This window comes from Cibotium barometz, chromosome 18 (genome assembly GCF_041138505.1).
Source record: "Cibotium barometz isolate CiBa-2024 chromosome 18, ASM4113850v1, whole genome shotgun sequence".
Taxonomy (NCBI): Eukaryota; Viridiplantae; Streptophyta; class Polypodiopsida; order Cyatheales; family Cibotiaceae; genus Cibotium; species Cibotium barometz.
In genome coordinates this window covers 20,120,003-20,145,910 of record NC_141063.1, presented here as the reverse complement: position 1 = coordinate 20,145,910, position 25,908 = coordinate 20,120,003, and the positions used below count along the sequence as shown (strand labels likewise).

Genomic DNA, 25,908 nt, shown 5'->3' with positions numbered 1-25,908 from the left:
GCTGTGTAACCTTTGTGTCGGAGGGACAAAGTGTGAAAGTGGCAAATCCTGAAGACAACACTGCCGAGCAACTCCTTGCCTAACCATAATGGCCAAGCTCCTGTCAGTCCCCTCGAATCTCAGCTGAGGCCCAGACTGTGTCAACCAAATGATAGAACCAAAAGAAATGATAGCATCCCTCTTAATCCTACCAAAGAGGTGTGCAATCGCAAACCAAACCCTCTCTGCTTCCCTGCATTCCCATAAACAATGGTAAACTGACTCCGAAACTCCTTCACATCTAGGGCATGCTAGGCAAGCACCAGTAACAGACCTCCACTGATTGGTGGCCAGACCACCATGAAGAGAAATCGAGATAAAGGAGGAAATCTGTGGCATTCCTATATCTCCGCCAAAATACCCTCTGAATGTCAGTCGAAATGCCGTAACATTCCCAATGGGTTCTAAGAGTAGGGACACTCCGAATGTGTCCCAAGCTAAGATGTCTGGCATTCCACACCGTATAATTGAAAAAAGGCATGCTTTTCAAAGGGTTACAAGCATTCTTCCACTCCCACTCACCGGGGTCCCAATGCAAATGTCTGATAGGGCAGCCACCATACAACCAAAGGCTAACACTCTCTGGGATTATTCCTCGGGTGGGGGGGGGGGGGGGGGTGTCAACAAAGACGTGCTTCCCTAACTGCCAACAACTCTGACTGGACGAATCTGGGGGCCCTCAATAAGGTCCTGCATGTCACATCATCTGTTCTTTTGACACTTGCAATGCAATGTTTTTGTCTGGAAGCATGCGGGTCTTTTAAAAAAGACTTTGATGAGCAGCCTTTATCAAGTAATGGCTACTGTCTCACTTCAGTTTGCCATTTATTAAGCTTACGTTCATCATTATGGCAAGGACAATTTTCAGCTTGTAATAACAATTGCTGTTCATCATTATTCAACTCTCTAAAATGACTGATTTCAGTGTATTCTTTTATTACAATTTTTGCTTGTTCAATTTGTCTTCTATTCTCTCCCATGTGCCACTTGCAATAGTCCTGTATCATAGCTTGCATTCGTTGGACAAAGCTGAGCTGCTAAACAAGCGAAATCTATATCCTCTTGCATGTGCATGAGAAGAGGATGTGCAGCTGCACGTACCTAATCAACGAAAAGAGCGTGTGAGAAATAACTGTTACTAATCTTTGATGAGGTAAAGGACTGTCATTGTCAGCCACGCCAAAGTACAGACCAAGCCATACCGGCGAATGATCAGAGAGGTGCAATGTGTGATCAATCCATATCTTGCATGTGTATGCATCATATTGAGTAGCATTTAGAAGGTACCATGTATCCAAACGTGCCCAGTAATGCAATACAACATTATGATGAAAAGTACAACCCTTTGAATGTGGCATGAGCTGTGTCCACAAATCACATGCATCCAAAGAAGTCATTGTCTGCATCCAATCTTGCCTTTCAGAGGGCATCATATGAGAGCGGTGAGTGGTGTTATCATTAAAGTGAGGCGAGTTATTGAAATCTTGTGTAATGAAAGCATTTGAAATCCATGGGTATGCGCGTAAGGAGCGCCACATCTCAACTCTATACGCCGAAGTTTGCGATGCATAAACACTCGCAAATTCATGTAGCTCTCTTGCAATCATACATTGTACCACAAGCCGACGGCCGTTCGGATCATTATAGGCTAATATAGGTTGTAAATCATGCTTAACCATTATAAGGGCGGCAGAAAGAGCATGAGTTCCTGCATAGAAGATTTGATATCCAGAGAAAGACTCCTTATCTTCCAACAAAATTATGCTGATTATGTTCTTGCAAACAAACCACATGGGGATGCATAGTATTTGTATATGACCAAAACAACCTCCAGTGTTTTTACATCATAGAGGCCTTGTATATTGTAACTTGTAAGTAAAGCACCTAATTGGTATAGACATATTTACAAGGCAAGTAATGTAGAGGCTAGACCTCAACTTGCATGGCAACCTCACTCACTCATTCACTTACTCACACACACACACACACACACGCACACGCGCACGCATGCATACACACAAGAGTACCACAAGCGGGTACCAATCTTCTAATATATTAACCATTTAAGGCACATTGGGCAAGCGGTCGTGACATGCCCCACGCTTGGCCAATTGAAGGGAACACCGTGCAATGTTGTTAGAGGATCACACAATAGACACAAGCCTTCAAGGATGCCCAGCCAAGTCCAAGGATCTAGAGTGTTGAAGCTTGAAGAGCCGGCTCATGCAGTCATGCCGTGGATCTATTTGTCGTGTATGAGGTGGGGACATGCTAGACGAACCACTGGAAATGTATGTTTTATGTGTGTGACGACCATCATGCCCACCCGCATGATTCACACACTAGGCCACATGAACCTTCACCGTTAAAAGGGGGAGTGGTGTCCTGAGGAATCAACCTCCACTCTAGGAGGGGTAAACTCAAACCACTAGGCTAATGTATAGCTAGCAGGCTAGTACTACCTGAACTAAAAGGAGGGTTTGGTTACAAATTCTTTTATGTCATTTAATTGTGAATATTTAGTTTCTGCTGTGCATGAAGGACATTACATCTGATTACATCAAGGGTTGTGCCACAGATAACATTGCTTCTTCCTACTTTGTGTGGGAAAGATACCAAAATCGAAGCTTCAGTTCAGTTTCTTCAACTCAAAGGCAAGTGCCACCTACAGGATATAGATGCCAGCATCTGGTGGGTAACTGCTCTATGGGAACGAGGATTCAAACATGACAATCCACAAGGTGATACACGTGGAAGAAATCAATAACCAAGAGCTGTTGAATGCTTGCATAAGCTTTATGCTTTGATAATGAGGAGGAATAGTCTTTATTGAGTGCATACTGACATGTATTTGCTATGGTGTGGTATTGAATTGTTGGCAGTGCGGCGACTGATTTTACAGTCATATATGGAACTCGAGTGGACCAAAATACCAAAACTTGCACTAGCTATTCCAAAAGCCTTTGTCTTGGGTCCTCTGCTTTTAACAATCAGTGACCCAATACATCATAAAGATTTTGGTAAATCTACAAGAAATATTAAAAGTTACTCCATCACTTCTGCTCATTATAGTTTGATATTGACTTTTGCTGGATTTGCCTAAGAAATGAAGTGTACTTTGCTGTAAAGTGGTGCTTTTTTTGTGCTTAATATGAAGAAGTGTTATCGGAAAACATATTTTACCCATCCTTGCCTTGTTTCTGAGTGTAGTTTGATGTTAATTTTTATTGGATTTGCCTACAATACGAAGCATGTAATTCATGATAAAGAGGGGCGTTTTTGTGCTTAATGTGAAGTGCATGCATGCATGTGTGCAGGTGTTTGTGTGTGTTCATGTACAACCCCAATGTAAAGCTATACTCCACGCTTTTCTATGCTCCACAAAAATGCTACTGGGGTCTCTGCTTAGTTGCAAGGCTTACCAAGTAACAGCTGGTCTAGCTTTCTTTGAATATCAACAATATCTGCAGCATCCACTGTTATTCGTAGTCAATAGTGGTATAAGGCACATTGAAGGGCTCATCTCAATACAGATTGTGGTGTGGAAGTTGATGAAGAGTATCAAGGCAATAACGCTTATGGAGGAGTGGAGTAGGGTGATTGAACATGCTGACCTTGATGAACGATTGTAAAAAGCATAGGGATGTTAAAGTTTATATGATATTGAACATTGGTCAAATGTGCTGTTGGTGTTATACAAGTTTGGGGGAAAAAGCTATGCTTTTCCCCCTTAGAAAAATCTACTAAAAGAGCTTTTCTCAAAAAGACTATCGAAAAGCTCCTCTTCTCATTTTTTTTAAATAAAAGAAAAATAAAGAAAATACATGGCGCTTGAGTGTTTTCGAAAAAAAAAAGAAATCCACGTTGATTTTATTTTATTTTTTTTTGCTGCCCGGCGCTTTGCGTTTGCTTTCCTTCGCATTTTGCTGCCTTCGCGTTTGTCTGTCTGGCGCCCACGCTTTCCGTGCTGCACATCGCTTTGTTGCTGCTGCCCAACGCCTCAGCCAGCTGCCTTTGCTACTGCCCGCCCTACGCCTGTTTGCACAGCTTTGCTTCTCTTTGCCTCTGCTGCCTTGCTACAGACGTTGCAGCGCTAAGCTTGTGTGCTTGCCTAAGTGGCAGTACCTGAAGCCGCCTCAGCTCCTGCGCAGCAGCCAGCCACACGTGCAGTACAGCCTATGCAGCCAGCCGTACCTGCACACGCGTCAGCTGCCATGTGGCAGTGCCACGTCAACTGTTGAGTGTGCTGTCCCAAAAGATGCTGCCCCTGCAACAGGATAAGAAAAGAACACATGCATATGAACATGCACACACACACACACACACACACACACACACACACACACACACACACACACCAAACATGCATCCACACACGTGTACAAACTTACACATGCATTTACAGGTAAACATGATTAGTGAATGCTAAACAGGTTTAAAACATGATTACAATGCTTAAGATAAAAAGGCAAAATACTCAGTCTTGAAACATACCCCCCTCTTAAAACAAAGCAATCGTTCTCGATTGTTCATTCAAAGGATTTGCCAACTGAAACAGAACCTAAGAGAGCAACGAGAAAGCTATGTCCTGCCAACTGAAACAGAACATCGGAATAACATAAATCAAAAGCATACACTTTGTGAATAGTCATGTCCCCCTGGATGCTTTACCTGCTCTGCTCATGGCCATCCCACTAGACCCACGATCAGCAGTACACCATAAACAAGAATAAACATTGATGCATATCAAACGAAACTCCAGAATAGGTGTCCCCATTCTTTGAAGATATTCGTATATCCATGATTCAAACCATGTGACTAGTACACACATATATCATAGAAACCCTATAGGCAGATATTCTGTCAGGTCAGTATCACGGGTGTGCTGATAAGAACACCAAGCAACTTCCAGATCTTATCCAAGTGAACTCTGTGACAAAGGAGCAAAGTCACACCCCTCTCGAGTAACAGGTAGTACTCCAGAATCCATAGCTGAACCTGTTGAAGCACTTTCTAAGGTAGGCTCCAAACTAAAAGCCTCGAGGTAAAGTTGTAGTATCCTCGGTGAATCTGCCAAGTCACCCTCCTCCATCCACTTCGAATCCATAGTTGAATAGTTCACAAACTTCACCAGATATCGACGTGAAACTTTTCCTCTGACTTTTCTTTCTTTATGTGCCAAAATCTGTTCCGGTTGAAGAATCTCATCAAGTTCTTCCACCTTTGGTTGCGGCTCAACCTGCTCTGTAGGCAACGCACCTCTGAAAGGTCTAAGAAGACTCCCATGGAATGCATTATGAATCTTCCAATGATCTCGTAACTGAAGACGATAGGAAACATCATTCATCTTCTCAATCACTTGAAAAGGCCCGTAGTACCGCATACTCAATTTAGGATATAAGCTCTGTTTACCCTTCATTTTCCTGAGTCTAGCCTTCTCAAATCTCAAAAGCACCCAATCACCCAAATCAAAAACCAATGATCAACGGTGAAGGTTTGCTGCTTTCCTCCGTTTCCTTTGAAGAGCCAACTTAACCTTCTTGTAAGCCTCATCCATATTCTCGACAAAACGATCTGCCTTGAAGATCTTATCTTTCGTATGCAGGATTGGAGGTACTTTCTTCGCGCCTTCGACAATCTCGAAAGGTGCTTTCCTGTCGAAGTGTGAATGGTGTTGTTGTAAGCAAACTCCACCAAAGGAAGATACTTCTCCCACTGTTCCTTATGATCCGTAACATAACACTTTAGAAGATCCAATACAACTGAGTTGGCAATTTCGGATTGCCCATCTGTTTGTGGATGAAAAAGACGATGAGAACTTCAACGAAGTCTTTGTGTTCTTGAGCAATGCTCTCCAAAATAAACTCGTCATTCGAGGATCTCGGTCTTTGACAATAGATGGGGCATCCCATGGTCCTTGAAGATATTCGCCAAAAATATCTGCACCATTTACTCTGCATTAATCTTCTTCCTAATTGGAATGAAATAAGCCTGCTTGTTGAAACGATCTATGATAGTCCAGATGCCATCATTCCCACTCTTTGTCCTAGGAAGATCAAAGATAAAATCCATAGCAATACTCTCCCACGGTCTATCTGGAACAGGCAAAGGTTGAAGCCCAGGTGTCTTTTGATGGTCATACTTTACCTTTTGACAAATGATACAATCACGAACAAAAGCATTAGCATCCCAGCACATAGTAGGCCAATAAAAGAATGCCTCCAAAGCCTTCACTGTAGCCTCAATACCACGATGGCCTGCATAAGGCGGAGCATGGCATTTTGTCAAAACCTTCTGCCTCAACTGAGATGTGACACACAATTTGTCATGTATCATAAAAAATCCTTCCTTGAGAGAATAATGATCAACTCGCTCTCCTTCAGTCAAACGATCAAAAATCCGCTCCAAATCTGAGTCATGAACATACTGTTCTCGCATATCATCAAGTTCATGAGATGAAAGATAATGGAGACGGCGGCCACATGTGGTTTCCTAGACAAGGCATCCGCTACCACATTCTTTTTGCCATCTACATGAACAATCTAAAAGTGAAACATGGACAAAATGTTTGCCCATCTCATATGCTTCTGTGAAAGCTTCGTTTGGGTAAGGAAATATCGAAGATTCTGATGATCACTCTGAATAATGAAATCAACCCCAAGAATGCTTCCAAGTAAAAAGAGCATGAATAATTGCAAGAAGCTCCTTCTCATATACTTGTAGATTCCTTTCTGCTGGTGATAGATTTCTACTCTCATAAGCAATAACATGTCCTTCCTGCATAAGAACAGCTCCAATGCTATTCCCGCATGCATCACACTGTACCACAAAAGGTTTATGAAGATCTGGTAAAACCAAAACTGGACGAGTGGTTAGCTTTTCCTTAAGCTTGTTGAAGACTTCCAGTTTCTTAACTGTCCATCGCAATTTTACATCCTTCTTGGTCAGGTGATGTAAAGGTGAAGCAATTTCTGCAAAGAATCGGATAAACCTCCTATAATATGAACAAAGTCCTAAGAAACTTCTCACATCATTGTTGGGTGTTGGACTCACACTCACACACACAAAACTGCACATTAGGGTTAGGTGCAGGGTAGAGAAGCTCACACACAGAAATGAGAGAGAGAGAGAGAGAGAGAGAGAGAGAGCCAAAAGTGTGGTATCCACAAAATACAAGTCAACCCTTGCATGTGTGCCACATCCATATAATATAGAAGTACAAAATATTATATGTTAGAGTGTCCTTTCACACTTGATGTCCAAGGGGAAAAACCACATGGAAAAAAGTGTCCTTGGTTAAGCCCTGTTCACACATAGCACTACCATAAGTGAGCATATGTCTACAAATCTCCCCTGTAGTGGAAGTGTGAACCTGTACAAGGTAGCAAATCACTCTCTGTATGAGAGTAAGTGCAACCGGAATCTTATTCTAGGAATTGATTGTGGAAAGTAGAGAATTAATTCAATCATAAAAACCATTGCTTGTAAGCTTCAACTAAATCAAATCAATTGAAAAATTAAAATACTTAAACAAAAATACTTAGCTCCAAAAAGACCATATTGGGTGCAATCTTTCCCCCTCTTGTGCGTGGCCTCTCCCCACACAAGAGTATTTCTTTATTAGCTTTCCTTTTCACCAAAATTAGACCATAGCCCCCAAAATACAAGATGTGCTTTTTAGAGAGCACGGCACTCTTCTTTAACAAAAATAGAGTGTCAAATTGGGACTAGGGTAAAGCCATAGGCTTTAATAAATTCCACAAAAATAAATGTATCTTTCCTAAAGTTCAAAATGGAAAAATCATTTAATAAGGTTACAAGCTACTATGCTTGCCAAAAATGAAATGTGATGATCCAAGACATTTCTTCCAAAGTAAACTCTTCAATTCCCATAGTCTTCATCACCTGAAAATATAAGCCCAATTAATTATTAAATTAATCCCATAAATATTAAACAGGCACAAATCATCACCAACTCATGACTACCAGGCGTAAGTACCCCAGGAATCACCCTGCTATACAAACCTAACTGAAATAATCATAGGTGGCCTCAAACATACGTCATATACCGCACGTATTAATATTTATAGTGGTATCACCCACGATATTAACCTAGCCGGCATGACGCAAGAGTAATCTAGGCGTCCCCAAATTACTCAAGAGGAGATAAATAATATTTTTCTAGAGGACTTAAAATATATTCTCATGACATCCCTCTTGCTTGAGTTTGCAATTGTCCTCAATTGCGGATTTGCTGGGTTCATGGTTGTTTCTCGTACGCGTACGAACCTATTCGTACGTACGAGTCGTACGGTACGATACCGTACGAATTCGTACGATATCGTACGGTACGAGTTAAGTTTTTTTTTTTTTTTTTTTTTTTTTTTTCCCCAAAAAATTTTTTTCCTTGAAAAAAAATTTCCAAATGCTTAAAAAAAATAGAAACCCTGCTTTACGAAGATCCCAAATGCTCGCAATACTTCGCAACTTTCGTGTCCACTCAGTATTCCATATGGGGTTGTGGAGAGACCTAAAAAATCTGGCGAGGTAGACTGGTAGTGTACACTTGATTGGTAGGATGAGAGAATCTTGCTACATCACTTGGGGATCCCTGGTATAGGTAGGCTAGACAATTAGATTCTCAAGTTATGCACAAGGGAGAACATTTGGACATGGCCATTTTGATCTAGAGAGGAGTCCCTAAACTTATCACCCTAGATGCACTCCTCGTATTTGTGCAAGGACGGTTCCTTAGTCATAAACGCTACACTGGGAGACCTTTGGTATTGCATTACCCATCCAGGTTCTTTTTTGGAGACAATCGGGAGATCCAACCGGAAGAGACACATATCCATGTACTGGTTTCTCAAGCACTGTAGACTCCTCCCCTCCCAACCTTCCCTCACATTCAAGCTTGAAGCTCCATAGCTTGTAAGTGTAAAAAATAAAAACCGTATTTTATCGTACCGTATCCCAAAATTTCATATCGTACCGAATATTCCCGTACGGTATCGTACCGTACCGTATCGTATTTTCGTACCGTGACAACTATGGCTGGGTTTGAAAAGAATGAAGAATTTCAGGGTAAACTCGGGAAAATTTCTTAGGCATCCATTTAGCATCTTCTTGTGGATGATTCTTAAAAGTCAAAAGATACCTGAAGTATTGATTACCTGTCCTTGTTGTTGTTATCTCTTGGTCAATGATAGCATCAGGAACTAATACTTCTTTCTCTCCTTCAATAAGAGGTGGTTCCTCATATGTTGGGTGAGTAGGAAGTGTTCCTCGAAAAGGTTTCAAGAGATGGATATGAAAAGAATTGTGGATATTCCAATTAGATGGAAGCTCTAGTCTATAGGTCACATCATTAATCTTTTTGAGGATTTTAAATGGCCCATAATATCTAGGCGCTAGCTTCACTGCAGGGAATTTGTCCACACTCTTTAATCGACGCTTTTCAATTCTCAAAAGTACATAATCACCTTCTGCTTTCTATTTGCTTGAGATGTATACTTCTCTTGAGCTCTTTGAATACAGTCACGCACTTCAGATAGAATGCGATCAAAGTCTCTAACATATTGGTCGGCTGCTTCAATCTTATGAGAGAGTCTAGTAGCCGGAATAGGCAATGCTCTTCCATAGATGATCTCAAATGGTGCTCGACCAGTAGCAATATGAGGAGTATTATTATAAGCAAATTGGAGTAGGTGTATGTACTTAGCTCTAAGCATATCTAAGATAGTGCTATTTGTAACTTCGGTTTGTCCATTCTCGATTCCGGATGGAAAGCCGTAGAAAAATCTAACTTAGTGCCTAAGTTTGGGAAAAGAGCAACCCAAAAGTGACTACAAAATTTAGAATCTCTATCAGAAACTATCACTTTGGGTAGACCATGATGAACAAAAATTTGCTTAACAAATATGTTCGCGGCTTGCTGAGAAGTTAGTGTCTTTTTACATGGAATGAAATAGGCTTGCTTACTAAATCTGTCCACTATTGTCCAAATCATGTCATGGTGACTGGAAGTAGTAGGGAAGCCAGTAATGAAATCCATAGACACTTGTTCCCATGGTCTATCAGGAATAGGTAGAGGCATGAGCAATCCTAAAGCTTTGCCTTTGTAGCTTTTGATTGTTTGGCAAATGTTACATTCAGCTACAAACTTAGCTACATCATTCTTCAAATGGGGCCAATAAAATTCTCGAGAAACTACTTGAAGTATTGCGGAAACTCCTCTATGTCCCACAAATGGTGGTTGGTGCATCTCTTCCAAGACAAGTTGTCTGTAAGATTGAGTAACACACAATCTCTTCTCAAAGAAAAGATAGCCATCATTATGAGAATAACTTCCTTGAGGTGTCCAATTGTTTTCATGTAATTTGATCCATATTTGAGAAAAATCTGGATCAACTTCATAAGTTTCTTTCATGAGAACAAATGGTTCACTTTCAATTATAGAAATGTTGTCAATATTTGGTCTTCGACTCAAAGCATCGGCAACAACATTTTCTTTTCCAGGTTGATATTGAATCATAGGTTGGAAACTTTGAATGAAAGCTGCCCATTTGATATGCCTATCTGAAATAAGAGGTTGCGTAAGCAAATGCCTAATGCTTTGTTGGTCTGTCTTGATAAGAAATTCAGAGCCTATTAGGTAATGCTTCCAGATTTTCAAAGCATGCACTACTGCTGCTAATTCCTTATCATAAGTGCTATAATTTTGCTCTGCAGGCTTAAGCTTTCTACTTTGATATGCAATAGGATGGTTGTCTTGCATAAGAACAGCTCCAAATCCTTTGCCACTAGCATCAGTTACTACTATAAAGAATGGTCTTTGAAAATCAGGTAGTGTAAGAACTGGTGCTTGTGTTAAAGCATTCTTGAGTGTTGCAAAAGATTTATCTTGCTTATCAGTCCAATTGAAATTTGTAGTTTTCTTAAGGAGTTCAGTCAAAGGATGTGCAATACAAGTAAAATTCTTGACGAACTTCCTATAATAACTACATAAGCCAAAAAAAGATCTAAGATCATGTATGTTTCTAGGCGTAGGCCAAGAAGCAATACACTCAATTTTCTTAGGATCTATACGAATCCCTTCGGCCGACACTATATGACCTAAGTATTCAATCTCTTCTTGAAAGAAAGAACTCTTTTCAGGATTGACATATAATTCATTTTCTCTCAAAAGATTGAACACTTGTTCCAAGTGTTGTTTATGCTCTTGTCGATCCTTGCTAAAAACAAGAATGTCATCAAAGAACACTATAACAAAACTTTGAAACTTAAGGAATATACGATTCATCATACGGCTAAAAGTAGCTGGAGCATTGGTCAAACCAAATGGCATAACCAAAACTCATAATGACCAGTTTGGGTTCTAAAAGCTGTCTTGAAAATGTCAGATTGAGTCATACGGACTTGATGATACCCAGACTTTAGGTCAATCTTGCTAAAGACCTTTGATCCTCTAAGCTTATCAAGAAGATCATCTACCCTAGGAATAGGATATCTGTTCTTGACAGTAATCTTATTCAATGCACGATAGTCTACACACATTCGGTAAGTTCCGTTCTTCTTCTTAACAAGAAGTACTGGAGCTCCAAAAGGTGAACTACTAGGTCGAATAAGGCCTCTCTCTAGCAAGTCTTCTATTTGGCTTTGGATTTCTGTTTGCTCTAAATTGTTGACTCTATAGGGAGCTTTACAAGGCGGGGAATTTCCAGGCAATAAGTCAATACTATGATCCTTTAGCCTAGACTTAGGTAATCCTGGAGGCAGATCTTCCATGAAACAGTCACTAAATTTGGAGATAAAAGAATCAAACTTTGGTCTTTTGGATGTGTCTAACTCAGCATCAAGCTGGTTAACCCATACCATATAAGTCTTGTCTCTTTTTCTTAGAGCTCTCTTTGCTTGAGTGTGACTCAACAAAGGACTCATTTCTCCTTTGACTTGACACTGGAGGATAATATTTTCTTTGTCCTTCCTTAGAGAAATGCTATGAGTGTCATAGTCTATAATAGGATTGTATTTGTGTCTCCAAGGCATACCCAAAATTATATCTACCCCTTGTAAATGTGTGAAATATGAAAGCAAGAGCAAAACTAGAAATGAAACAAGAATAAATGAAAGACAAAGAGTTACCTTGAGATGAGTGTAGACAAGACACAAGATTGATACTTTCATTGATGTGACACCTACAATATATAGGTGAGAAGTACAAGATTGAGTAGACTGACTTATGGGATAAATGTAGAGGTGCCACATGGCACTAGACTCAAGACACAAAGACTTAAGTGAAACTAGACTAGAAATAGTACACCTAGTGTGCACTTATTTCCAACACCCTCCTTAAGTGGACACTAGAAGGAAGACAAAAAAAGACAAAGACTAGAAGATAGACATAAAGACTGATAGACTGAGAAGACATGAGAGACAAAAAGATCCTGAGACACCCCTCCTCAAGTGATATCCTCATATGGGTCCACAAGGGTAGGGACAAGATGGATCTAAAACAAGACACAGTCAGATTGATAGACAGATAGACAGACAACAGATAGACAGACAAGACTAGATAGACAGAAGACTGACTGTAGAACTGACTGTAGACAAACAGATGGACCTTGAAGACATCCCTCCTCAAGGGCAATCTCTGCCTCTCAAGTAGGGACAAGAGAGAGGTCCTAAAGCAGAATGAGTAAGACATAGAACCCCTTGACCGACATCATCGGTGGTCAAAGTGGTAGACAAGAAGGGTGAAGTAATCAGAAAGCCCATTCCTCATCATAGGAATGAACAGCAAGATCTGCTGATGTAGATGCTGCAGCAACATGGGCTGAGGTAGATGCAGGGGCTGATGTAGAGGTTTTAGAGTAGTAGTCCTTCTCCCGGTGATTATCACGGCCACAAATGGTGCATGGATGAGCCTTGAAGCAGTCCTTCTCCAGATGATTAGTTTTCCCACAATGGGTGCAAGGCTTTCTTACTTTAGAACCTCCTTTCTTTGCTAAGAATGCAGTGTCAGTTACCTTTTGTTGTTTTGTTCTTTCCTCTTCTTGGAGAGCATTGATGATACCTTCAAGAGTAGGATTATTGTGATACTTGAAGGTAGTGACAAGAGTAGCATAGATGTTAGGTAAGCTTTTGAGAAGCACAGCAATAGCAATATCTTCGGAGATGGGGGACTTTACTGATGCAAGTTGAACCATAAGACTGCGAAAATAATTGACATGAGAGGCTATAGTAGCTCCCTCCTGCATATATAGATCAAAGAATGAGATCATAAGTGCAATCTTAGAGTTTTTAGAGCGGGGTCCGAAAAGGGTATCCAAAGTGATCCATGCTCGAGAAGCAGACTGTATGTCGGAGATGTGATGAATGTAATCATCTCCAAGACCGAGCTGGATGATAGCATAGGCTTTGTCATTCTTGGCAGTGGGAGCATAAGTGATAACTTGCTCAATGTCGGAATCTTTGGGAGCAGCATGGTGAACAACTTCCCAAAGACCTTTCATAAGATGGCACTTGATTTTGATTTGCCAAGTATGAAAGTTGGAGCCATTGAATTTGTCGATAGACATGAGAGAATGAGTAGAAGAGGCCATGTGGGAAGGTCTTACCTCTTGCTAAAATGCAAGGGCAGTGTCTATTCCCTTACAAGATTGCAAAAATGAATGAAAGAAGAGATCCAAACTGTTTTTAGAAGCCGGCTCTCTCACCACTTGTCAGGGCCATAGCATGTGACAGCCCATCGAAGCATGAGGAACTAGCAGTTTGCAGATATGAGGATAAGAAAAGGACTGACCAGCAAACTGAAGGAGACAATGCACAGTACCTTGTGGATTCTTCAAAAGGAAGCGATGGCAGAACTGAACTGCCTTTAGATGATGCGTAGCCTGTAGATGAAGAAACACCGCCTCCAGCAGATAGACGTAGGCTGCTGCAGAGGTGTAATACAGCAGTACAAGTGCTGCTCCGACAGTAGCTGCAGGTATGAAGTGATGCGCAGACTGTAGAGGATGAAGCGCCAGCAGCAACTTGAAAAGAGGCCGGCGTAGGAGTGCGCAACAGCTACTGGGAAACAGCAGGCCGGCGGAGGACGTAGGAGTGGACAGACAGTTCAAGCCGGCGGGCAGCGTGCCACATAGACCTGCTGATGATGACTGCTCTGCTGATGACGAGCTTCAGGCGTTGTTGATGATGAGTCGCCTGCTGATGTGACAAGCCGTTGATGAGATGAGCTGCAGCCTCTGTGAGACAGGAGGGCTGCTGATGACGAGGAGCTGATAAGAAGAGCCACAGCATGTGTGACCCGCTGCTGCTTATAAGGACAGCCTATGCTGATGAAGAAAACAACTCCTTTCTTCGAGCTTTGCAGCTAAAGCAGGCTCCTTCTTCTTCACCTCTCAACATTGGCTCTGATACCATGTGTGAAATATGAAAGCAAGAGCAAAACTAGAAATGAAACAAGAATAAATGAAAGACAAAGAGTTACCTTGAGATGAGTGTAGACAAGACACAAGATTGATACTTTCATTGATGTGACACCTACAATATATAGGTGAGAAGTACAAGATTGAGTAGACTGACTTATGGGATAAATGTAGAGGTGCCACATGGCACTAGACTCAAGACACAAAGACTTAAGTGAAACTAGACTAGAAATAGTACACCTAGTGTGCACTTATTTCCAACAGTAAAGGTGCAACTAAGAAATCCCTCTTTTCTGTTAAAGGTTTGATGCATAAATCCAAATCTTTCACTACTTGCATGCAATTATACTTTGTTCCAGTAAATGCTGCTTTGACTTTATAGTGCGTAGGTGAAGAATGAAGATTTAGTGCTCTAAGTACCTTTTCAGAAATGAAATCATGAGTACTACCATCATCATGCAAAATAAGAACTTCATGTCCATTTATCGTTCCTTTTATTTTAAGCAAAGAATGAACATGAGGTTTACCTTCCTGTTCTGAGTAATCTGGATCGGAATTACCCTCTTGCTTGAATGATTCTTCTTCATTGTCGTCTTCTTCAATCATGTTGACTCGAGCTGCTGCTGCTGCTGCTGCTGGTGTTGAATTCTTGGTACGCTCCGGACAATTCGGTGCTATATGACCTTCTTTGTGGCACTTGAAACATTTGATAGGAGATGTCTTCGGTTTGCCACCATTAACTTTCTTATTGGTACTCAGGTTGCCTTTAGCCTCGTTCTTGCCTTTGTCATAACCTGGTTTATACATCTTCTTTGAAGCATAAAAAGATTTAGTAAATGGTTTAGAAGAAGTACCCTCATGTGCTTTAATCTCTTTAGGAAAACCATTTTTACGTTCTGAATTAGTTGCCAAAGATATTGCAGAAGATAGTGAATGAGGTCGAAACATATTCACATCGGCCCTAATGGTAGATCTAAGGCCCGATATGAACTTCCTTTTTTGATCCTTCTCACTAACTCTATCCACAACCTGCACCTGTAATAAAGTATTCCAGAACTTTTCTACATACTGTGACATAGTTTCCTTTTCCAATTGATGCAAAGTGTCCCATTGGTGCCTAACTTTGGACTTGAATTGTGAGGGTAAAAAGTGCTTTTTAACCAGCCGTTGAAATCTTTTCCAAGAATCTGGCTTGTCACGACCTTGCTTAATTACACTCCACCATAAAGCTGCACTGTCTACCATATGATTGACTGCACATTTAATCTTATCTTTCTCTGAAAATTTTTCTCCAGAAAAATAGTCATCTAGTTGACTAAGCCAAGCTAAAATGACCCTAGCATCCTTCTTTCCATCATAATTTTGAAATGTGAAAGCTTTCCGACTAATCTTGGATTCTTTTTGTGACCTTTGTGCTTGCAATGTAGCATTTACAGCCCTTTGAATAGTGTCATCTTCGTCATCAAAAGATAGCGAAGAGTCACGCTTGCGTCTACGATTTGAGAGCTGTCTCTCCAATTCAATACGCTTCTCTCTTTCTTCTACAATTTGATGTTGTAAAGAAAGGAGTTGCTCTTGAATTGATGGCGAGATAGGCAAAACTGCCATAGTGCTGGTGCAAATGATGTAGATAAATAAAATTTTACTTTATTTGATGTAAATAAATAAAGCAAAAATGAGTACTTATCTTGTTTTTCTCCCGCAATTCGATCTTGGTTGAAGCTGAACAAGACGTTGTTCAATGGCTGAATTGAATTCTCGTCGCCTCAAACAAATCCCGAAGGATTCCGCGTGATTCAAGAGTCTTGGGCTAGTCGAATTGTTGATGAAATAATTTTTCTGCACTTTGAAACCTGCTGAAACAGTCCTGTAAACCTTGCCCAAACTCTGTAATATTTTTCTGAAATTTTCAGAATTTTTCAGAAGTGATTTCGGAATTTTCTAGCCTTTTCTAGGCAATTTTGAAGCTTTTTAAAACCTGTAAAGCACTTTTCTGCACCCAGAAATTTTCAAAATTGGAAAACCTTTGAATTTCTCCTCAAATTTGGAAATAGGAAAAAGTAGAGGTTCAAAAAGGAGTGATGTGACTTCCATGGGAATTGGGAAAAGTGAGAGTAGATTTGGATTAAGAAAAAATCAAGCTTATGGAGTGATTAGCTTTGAGCTATTTTTTTTTAATTTCCTCTCTCCACGCTTTTTGCGCCGGCAGGCTGCCGCCGTGCGCCTCCTTGTCCAAAAGATTGTTGAGAATTATAAGATGGCTTTTACACAGATTTATCTCCCCCGTCCATTATAGATTTGCTTAACCTTGAAGCTTTCTGATTTCTGAGAGTTACCCGTGAGGTTTTTGGCTATGAGGATTTCATCCATACGGTCAGATTTTGATTTCACAGAGTATTTGGAAAAATCGCTTTTTGATAAAGAGGGATGGTTTTGCAGGGTGGTGAGTGGGTTTGAGAGTAGAGCTAGTTTTGAATCTTTGACCTTTGGGTAAAGACCTGCAAAACACCCTTCTGTCCACTGGATAAATTCCTGCACTTTCTTGATTTTTGAGAAGTTGAAGCCCTTTCCTACCTTCTCCACAAATCTCCTAGCCCAAGCTCTGATACCACTGCAACCGGAATCTTATTCTAGGAATTGATTGTGGAAAGTAGAGAATTAATTCAATCATAAAAACCATTGCTTGTAAGCTTCAACTAAATCAAATCAATTGAAAAATTAAAATACTTAAACAAAAATACTTAGCTCCAAAAAGACCATATTGGGTGCAATCTTCCCCCCTCTTGTGCGTGGCCTCTCTCCACACAAGAGTATTTCTTTATTAGCTTTCCTTTTCATCAAAATTAGGCCATAGCCCCCAAAATACAAGATGTGCTTTTTAGAGAGCACGGCACTCTTCTTTAACAAAAATAGAGTGTCAAATTGGGACTAGGGTAAAGCCATAGGCTTTAATAAATTCCACAAAAATAAATGTATCTTTCCTAAAGTTTACAATGGAAAAATCATTTAATAAGGTTACAAGCTACTATGCTTGCTAAAAATGAAATGTGATGATCCAAGACATTTCTTCCAAAGTAAACTCTTCAATTCCCATAGTCTTCATCACCTGAAAATATAAGCCCAATTAATTATTAAATTAATCCCATAAATATGAAACAGGCACAAATCATCACCAACTCATGACTACCAGGCGTAAGTACCCCAGGAATCACCCTACCATACAAACCTAACTGAAATAATCATAGGTGGCCTCAAACATACGTCATATACCGCACGTATTAATATTTATAGTGGTATCACCCACGATATTAACCTAGCCGGCATGACGCAAGAGTAATCTAGGCGTCCCCAAATTACTCAAGAGGGGATAAATAATATTTTTCTAGAGGACTTAAAATATATTCTCATGACAGTAAGCCCAAAGCTTTGCGGAAAGCTTCAAACTTTTCTCGAGGTAAAGTCTTTGTGAATAGATCTGCAACATTATCCTGTGTAGGGCAATAAGATAAACTGATCTCCCGTGCATGTAGCCTCTCTCTGACATAGTGATAATGAATCTCTATGTGCTTAGTACATGCATGAAATACTGGATTTCATGCCACGGCCATAGCACTCTGGCTATCAGTGAGAATGGTGGTGGGTGTCTGCTGACACTCACGAAGATCAGCCAATAGCCTCCTCAACCATACACAATCTACTGCAGCTGTAAAGACTGCCCTGTACTCAGCCTCACAAGTAGATGTAGCAACAGTGGGTTGCTTTTTACTCAACCAAGATATGCATGAACTGCCAAGAAAAAATCAATTCCCACTGGTGGATTGCCTGGTATCATAATCACCAGCCCAATCTCAATCACTGTATGCATAAAGCTACAAGCTGCCCCCCTTGGGATAGAACAAACCAAGATCCAGGGTACCCTTAAGATAGCGAAAAATGCGTTTGACTGCTTGCCAATGCTTTGTGCCTGGGCTGTGCATGAATTTGCTCAACAAAGACACCCCAAAAGATATGTTTGGCCTCGTGTTACACAAGTAAATGAGGCATCCCACTGCTTGGCTGTAAATGCCGGCCTCAAAAGGCTCTCCAATATCATGCATAGTAAGCCGTACACCTGGTTCTACCGGAGTAGAAATGGGCTTACATTCATCCATGTGAAACCTTGTTAGCAAACTTTTTATGTACTTGGTTTGCTGCATAACAATGCCATCATCTGTATGCATAAACTGTATGCCCAGATAGTAGTGTAAAGGCCCCAAATCTGACATATCGAATTCAGCTTTCAAATCAGCTTTGAAATCTGAAATTTGTGCTTTGCTTGTACCTGTTATGAGCATGTCATCTACATACAAGATGACACTGAGAATATCGGCATCGGTTTTCTTCACATACAATGTGCTTTCAGCTGGACTATTCGCATAACCTTGGCTGGTTAGATGAGCATGTATCTTATCATACCAAGCTCTTGGAGCTTGCTTTAACCCATACAATGCTTTGTGCAACCTGCATACTTTATGTTCCTGACCAGGAACTACAAAACCAATGGGCTGATTTACATATACTTCCTTCTGTAAATCGCATTTAAGAATGCAGTTTTGATATCCAATTGATGCGCTTTCCATCCTTTATGGGCAGCCAATGCAATCACTGATCTTATTGTGGTCCTTCTCGAAGTAGGAGCAAAAGTCTCTTCATAATCTATTCCCTTTTTCTGGGAGTAGCCTTTAGCCACAAGTCTTGCTTTGTACCTGTCAATAGTAACATCAGACTTTCTTTTGACTTTGTACACCCACTTTGTTCCAATTACATGCTTGCCTTTAGGCAATTCCACAAGATCCCATGTATTGTTCTTCATGATAGAAGAAATTTCAACTTGCATAGCTTGCAACCAATGTTCATTCTCATGTGCTTCTTCATAAGAAGAAGGCTCTTCTGAATCAAAGAGACCACCCATTGCGAATGTAGACTCCCCACGATGTACATTCAAAGCATGGCCGGAACTAGCCCTTGTTCTACCTGCGAGTGGAGCTGCAAGTTTGCTTTCTTGCAAAGTTTTCAGCAACCATCTTGGCACTGACTTGGCTGTGTCTATGGCTGTTTGCTCTTCCCTGACAAGATCTTCCACTTCTTCCATAGAAGGGGGCTGAATGGCTGGCTGGTCCACATGTTCTACATGAGGATTTTCTTGTGTAGGGGCTGGCTGATATGAATCCCCCCTAATTGCAATGGGTAAAAGTCCATCAAACATGTCCTGTAAGCTTGTATCATTGCTTTTATACAAGCTGTACATGGGCTGTTCCGAATTTTCAGCAAATACCACATCTCTACTGACAAAAAGCCTTCGTGTAGTTGGATTATAAAGATGGTATCCTTCGCTTTCATTGCTGTAGCCCACAAAAATGCATTTAATTGCTTTGTCATCTAGCTTTGTTTGGAGTTGTTCTGGCACATGTGCATATGCCAAACACCCAAATGTACGCATATAATCCACTGTTGGCTTTCGGCTATACCAAGCCTCAAATGTACGCATATAATCCACAGGCGTACGTCAACGGGCCGCTTGAGTGCAGGGTCGACAGTCGGGCGAGTCGTCAGACGGAGGCGGTCGCTCAGAACAAGGCGAGCACGGCGGCCGCAGGTAAGTCGGAATGGGCGGGAGCCGGTAACGGCAGGTGTCGCTGGCGGTGAACGAAGTATACGAGGCAGCCGTGGGTTAGCGCGGGGCGCGAACAGAGGGTGCTTGGAGTCGTGTAGGACGTCTGGAGCAGGGGCGCATCGGACGGCGTGGTGGCTAGCCTGCAGGCGTCGACGGAACGGGACGGAGGGGCGATGCCGTGTGGATGGAACACAACGTCGGAGTAGCGCCGGCGGAACGGGACAGTAGTGCCGGAACGCCCGTCGACGGCTCTGGGCAGGCGGCTGGGGGCGCTGATGGAGATACGACGGCTGGAGATGGTGCTGCCGCCCGCGAGCTGGGCGGTGGTGGTGGGCTTCCCTCTAGTGCCGCCCGATTCCGGTGGCCAGACAGAGGAGCGCCAACGGAATCAGGTAATCCGGCGACGGAAAAAGACAGCGTCGACGGAAAAAGACAGCGTCGACGGAAAAACGCAGGCGACGGACGGAACGCCAGTTTTTGACGGAATTTCTTCCAGCTGCAGATTTCAAGGGCCAGCTCCCAGCTCCCAGCTCTGATACCAAATGTTGGGTGTTGGACTCACACACTCACACACACAAAACTGCACATTAGGGTTAGGTGCAGGGAAGAGAAGCTCACACACAGAAATGAGAGAGAGAGAGAGAGCCAAAAGTGTGGTATCCACAAAATGCAAGTCAACCCTTGCATGTGTGCCACATCCATATAATATAGAAGTACAAAATATTATATGTTAGAGTGTCCTTTCACAGTTGATGTCCAAGGGGAAAAACTACCCAAACAGGACAACGATGCTTAATCAAAGCCTGATAGTCTCTGGTGGGGGACCATGGCAATACATGAACCATCTGTTGTCCATAGAAGAGAGGGGAGTGCTCTAAAAGCGTTTGCTTGTTAAGCCCTGTTCACACATAGCACTACCATAAGTGAGCATATGCCTACAATCATGCATGGGTTGGAAATCCGCCCAATTTTTTATTGCTTTGACTTTTGCTGGATCCATTCTGACGCCATCCTTAGACACTATGTGCTCAAGAAAGTGAATCTCCTGCATGAAGAATTCACTCTTCTTTCCATTGACAACCAACCTATGCTTTCTGAGTTCCTCAAAGACTTTGGTCAAATGCTCCCGATGCTCCTTCTCTGAGTGAGAAAACACAATCATATCATCAAAGAAAGTGCCCAGAAAAGCACAGTGGGGTCGAAAAATCCGATCCATCATCCTGTTAAAAGTTGCTGGAGCATTTGTAAGACCGAAAGGCATGACGAGAAACTCATAGAGTCCAAAAGTTGTCCTGAAAGCTGTCTTGTGCACATCTTCTGGCCTGATGCGAATTTGATGATATCCACTCTTTAGATCAGTGTGACTGAAGTAAGCTGCTCCCTGTAACCGATCCAAAATATCATCGATTCGAGGTATAGGGAATCTGTTCTTGATGGTAATCTTGTTCAGTGCCTTGTAATCAATGCACATCCGCCAAGAACCATCTTTCTTTTGTACCAAAAGCACTGGTGAACAATAGGGCGATGAACTTGGCTGAATCAACCCTTTGTCCAACAGATCACGGACTTGGCTCATAATCTTTTCTTGTTGGGCTGCACTTACTCTATAGGGTGGCTTATTCGGTGGTGAACTTCCAGGAATCAAATCAATCCCATGATCCTCAGGCCTAGCATGCGGTAATTCCCCTGGCAAAGCCTCTGAAAAACAATCTTGAAAACTTTTGAGAAAATCCAATCTTTCCTTATCCAACTCAGATAGGTTAGAATCTATGGTATCCTGATTCTCTTTAACAAACAATAAGTAAACAGAAAGATGTTTCTTTATTAGACGAGAAATGGCCGAGGGTGATACAACATGAATAGATTCCCCTTTAAGCTTTACATCAAGAATGTGTTCCTTATTTTTATTAGTGAGAGAGATTTTCCTGTTGAAAGTATCTACTACCGCTTTAACCTTATGGCACCAAGGCATACCCAACAAAACATCACAACCGTCCAAAGGCATAATGAAGAAATTATCCTCTTTGTCTGTGTAAGTCTGCACATTGAGACGCAGTTTCCCAATGATCGGTGTAACCTGAACCGAATGTCCAGGACATGCCAAAGTAGCCTCATGCAACACACCCATCTCCTCTGGTTTGATGCCCAACTCTGCTGCAAGCTTGGGGGTGATGAAGTTTGCACGAGTCCCAGGATCGAAAAAGATCAAGACCTGATCTCGAAGTCTTCCCCATCCTCTGCATAACTCTGAAGATGCATCCCCTTGCTTCATCCCTATCAAGTCAGGTACTAGTCTAGCAGACGGTTTTTGTTTCTTTACTCTAGGCTCTTCCTGTGAATCATCTACGTTTTTAAGTGCTCTCTTTGGACACCTATAGTACCGATGCCTTGCTTCTCCACAAGAGAAACATTTGTTGCCAGCTATAAGCTCTTTCCTTTCTTCATCTGTCCTTTGAGGTAAGGGCTGAAATTTTCTTTGCTTTGATTGCCCCTTCTCTCGTGGTTCAGTGTTTTTGGTCTCTTTCGACTCCTTTAATGCTTTCTTGGAGAAGAGACGTCGATCCTTGAATCCTGACATCTGACCAGTAAGCATGGCATATCCAATCTGAGCATTTTCTATCATCTGAGCATTTTCTATCATCTGAGTCATATTAATGATCTTTGTTTTGACGCAATAATCTCAAAGCTCCTTGGGTAACCCACAGCAATAAGTCTCTATCTGCCCAACTAGTGACACGGGCCTAAAGGATGTGACCGGTAGCAGAGCATCCCAAAATTTCTTGTTATATTCTTTCAGATTATTACAATCTCTGGAATCTAATCGATGCCAAGCTGTCATAACATCCACCTCAAAAATATTTGCGATAGAAGCTCGCTCGCTGAAGCTCCCGCCTCCACCCTGCTCTGCGCACCTTCGCTCCCCCCCCCTCCTCGCGCCCTCTTCTTTTCCTTCCGCCCCCCGCTTGCTCCCCTCTGTTCGCCGCCGCTGCGCCCCACCCCTCCTTCCTCGCTGCTGCGCCGCCCCCCCTCCTTCCTCTTTGCTGCGCCTCCCCCCCCTCTTCGCCAGTTCGCCCCCCCTCCCCTTTTCGCCAGTTCGCCCTCCCTACCTGCTGCCGCCTGTTCGCCCTCCCTCCCCGCTGCCGCCAGTTCGCGTCCCCCCGCCTCTTCGCCTCTTCTCGCCCGCCTCCCTTCAGCAGCGCCCCGCCCCCCTCCTTCTCGCGTTGTCGCCGCCCCCCCCCCCCTCCCTCCTTTGTCGTGCTGCTTTTCACCCCTTGGGGGTTTTTGTTTTTTTTCCTCACTGTCATCCGTGCTTCCGCCTCTTGGTGTGCAGCCCGCTTCTTGCAGGTTTTCCGCTTTCGCCTCGCCTTCGCTTGAGCTTCAGACTCTGATGGAGACTCCTCCCGCCTCGCCTCAGAGGGACTCTTCCGCAGCCCCCTCGCCCGCCCCTGAGGTCATCCCCATCAGGCTTTCTCTTTCGCCGGAAGAGGAAGCGAGCCTCACCGCAGAGGTGGAACGCCTTCAGGCTCACTCCACCATCTGCCGTATAGTCGGCACTCGCCCCAGCAGAGGGGAGATCAGGGATCTACTTCAGGCTCGCCTTCTTGCAGATGTGGGCAAGATCCTGGATGTTCAGCTCTTGGGCCGGGGACATTATCAGATCGAGTTCGAGGCCGCCCAGAGCGTTGCCAAGGTCCTTGCCATGAGTCCTCTGGATATCAGGGGTGCTCGGGCTTTCTTCAGGCCTTGGCAGCATGGATTTGACCCAGCTGCGGCGGAGCAGGGAGAGCGCCTCTTCCATATTACAGTTTGTTTCCCTGGTCTCCGTCGGGAGTATCTTCCGCTCCTTTCCAGGCTCGGAGCATTGGTGGGCTCGGTTCTTGAGACGGGCCCCTCAGCAGCTTCAGTGGTGGCCAGAGCAGCTGGGCTACCTTCGGTCAGAGTATTGGTATCTGACATCTCCTCCCTTCCTAAGGTCATTCAGCTACCTAGGATAGGGGGGGGGGTGGATAGATCAGAGAGTGGAGTTCTCGGGGCTCCCGAACCAGTGCTTCATTTGCAGGCAGGTCGGTCATTTGGCCAAGGCCTGCCCTCGCAGGAGACCTCGGCCCTCACCACCGCAGCAGGCCACGGATGGCCCGCCCACAGATTCGGCTCGGCAGGCTGCCTCAGGGACACCTGCTCAGGCCACAGAGACCTCGGAGTGGCAGCCTGGACAGGGGCGCCGTCGAGGGAGACAGCCACAGCAGCACGCCCAGGTACCGCTGCAGCAGCAGCCACAGTCTCAGCCTCACTGGGTTCCCGTGAGGAACAGATTTGCTCCCCTTCAGGAGGAGACCCCTGCAGCGACCGAGGACCAGGAGATGCCAGCTCCCCCTCCTTCACCTCCCCCACACCCATCCCCTCCCACCGCCTCGCTTCCACCATCGCCTCCTCCCGCCCCCGCTCCGGTCTCGGCAGCGGCTCCCTCTCCTCCTCCCTCGCCTCCCCCTCCTCCCCCTTCGCCCGCCTCGCCTTCACGGGAGGTCCTGGCAGCTCCCTGGCGCTCACCTGCAGTCCGGAGGGCGCTGAGCACTGACCTCGCTCGAGCATCACAGAGGAGACCTATGTCGATTAGGGCCTCACGGATTTCATCTATCCGCAGTCGGCTGAGTCGCCTCGGCATTCGACAGCGCTCGGCGGCGTTTGATTATACCTTCACACGGCTTTTTGGAGCAGAGGGCCCCCATGAGCCAGCACCCATCCGAGTGCATGTAGAGATACCTCCGGCCCACGGGGAGGAGGCACTAGACTCAGCGGTGGCCTTCTCGTTCCCTCTATGTGGACCTTGTGACCGGGAGTGGACTCTAGAGCTCGCTCTCAGCACGCTGAAGACTCAGGCAGTTGAGTTTTCTCATCACATGAGCGATTTGGAGGTTACAGATGTGCTAGGCCGACTTTGGGAGTTGGCTCATTTTGTCTTGGATCCCGGGAGTGTGGATACATCCGGGATTCGGCATTTGGTCGTGCGCATAGTTGCAGATTTGGCACGCGACCCAGGATATGTGAGTATTCACGAGGTTACTATGTCAGAGCAGGAGGCAGTCGCCATGGGTCACAGCCACTGGCGCCTGATCCGGGATTCTTGCAGTACACCGGGTGGGCAGACTCGCAGCCGTTCGGATGGGGATTACTCTCCATCCAAGCCGCTTGCGAAGGCCCGCCGCACGGCTGAGACAGCATCCACCTCAGTAGGACATCCATGAGGATCATCTCATGGAATGTACAGGGCCTTGGCGGAGCACACTTTATACGCTATCGAGGCTGCTTGAGGCAGGAGCTACAGAGATGCCTGGTTGGTGGCAGCATTGACATTCTGATGATGCAGGAGCACCACTTGGGTGAGAGCAGGATCCGGAGATATGGTTCGGTGATGCCTGGTAGATGGGACACTTTCTGGTCTGCAGGGTTTGGTCCTTTGGGTGGACAGGGAGGAGTATGCATGGTTATTGCAGATGCATGGCGGCAGGCCATTGTGGATCGAGGGATCATTGTGCCTGGTAGAGCACAGTATGTCATTCTGAGGATGCATGATGAGCTATTGGGTGTGCTCAACATCTATGCGCCCAATCATGCTAGTGCCAGAGCAGAGTTCTGGACTCAGGTTACAGATGCATTGCCAGAGGCCGCACATTGGTGTGTTGGGGGAGACTTCAACATGCTTGAGGACCCGGCAGATAGGGTGGGAGGCAGTCATGTTACAGTGCACGGCACGGAGCTTGCAGCTTGGGACCGGTTTTGTATGAC

The 25,908-nt window shown here is 43.7% G+C and overlaps 1 protein-coding gene across 6 annotated transcripts in view; it reads left to right on the top strand.

The window, feature by feature from the left end:
- Positions 1 to 25,908, top strand: part of LOC147629048 (tRNA/rRNA methyltransferase (SpoU) family protein) — a 276,989-nt gene that overhangs the window by 131,357 nt on the left and 119,724 nt on the right. For all 6 annotated transcript variants that reach the window (XR_015267878.1, XM_086812261.1, XM_086812260.1 and 3 more), the window contains 2 exons: positions 2,618 to 2,780; positions 2,922 to 3,059. Coding sequence is in view for 5 of the 6 variants with exons in the window: in XM_086812261.1 (XP_086668387.1) it covers positions 2,618 to 2,780; positions 2,922 to 3,059 (301 nt within the window). In the remaining variant the exon portion in view is untranslated. The remainder of the gene's footprint in view (positions 1 to 2,617; positions 2,781 to 2,921; positions 3,060 to 25,908) is intronic.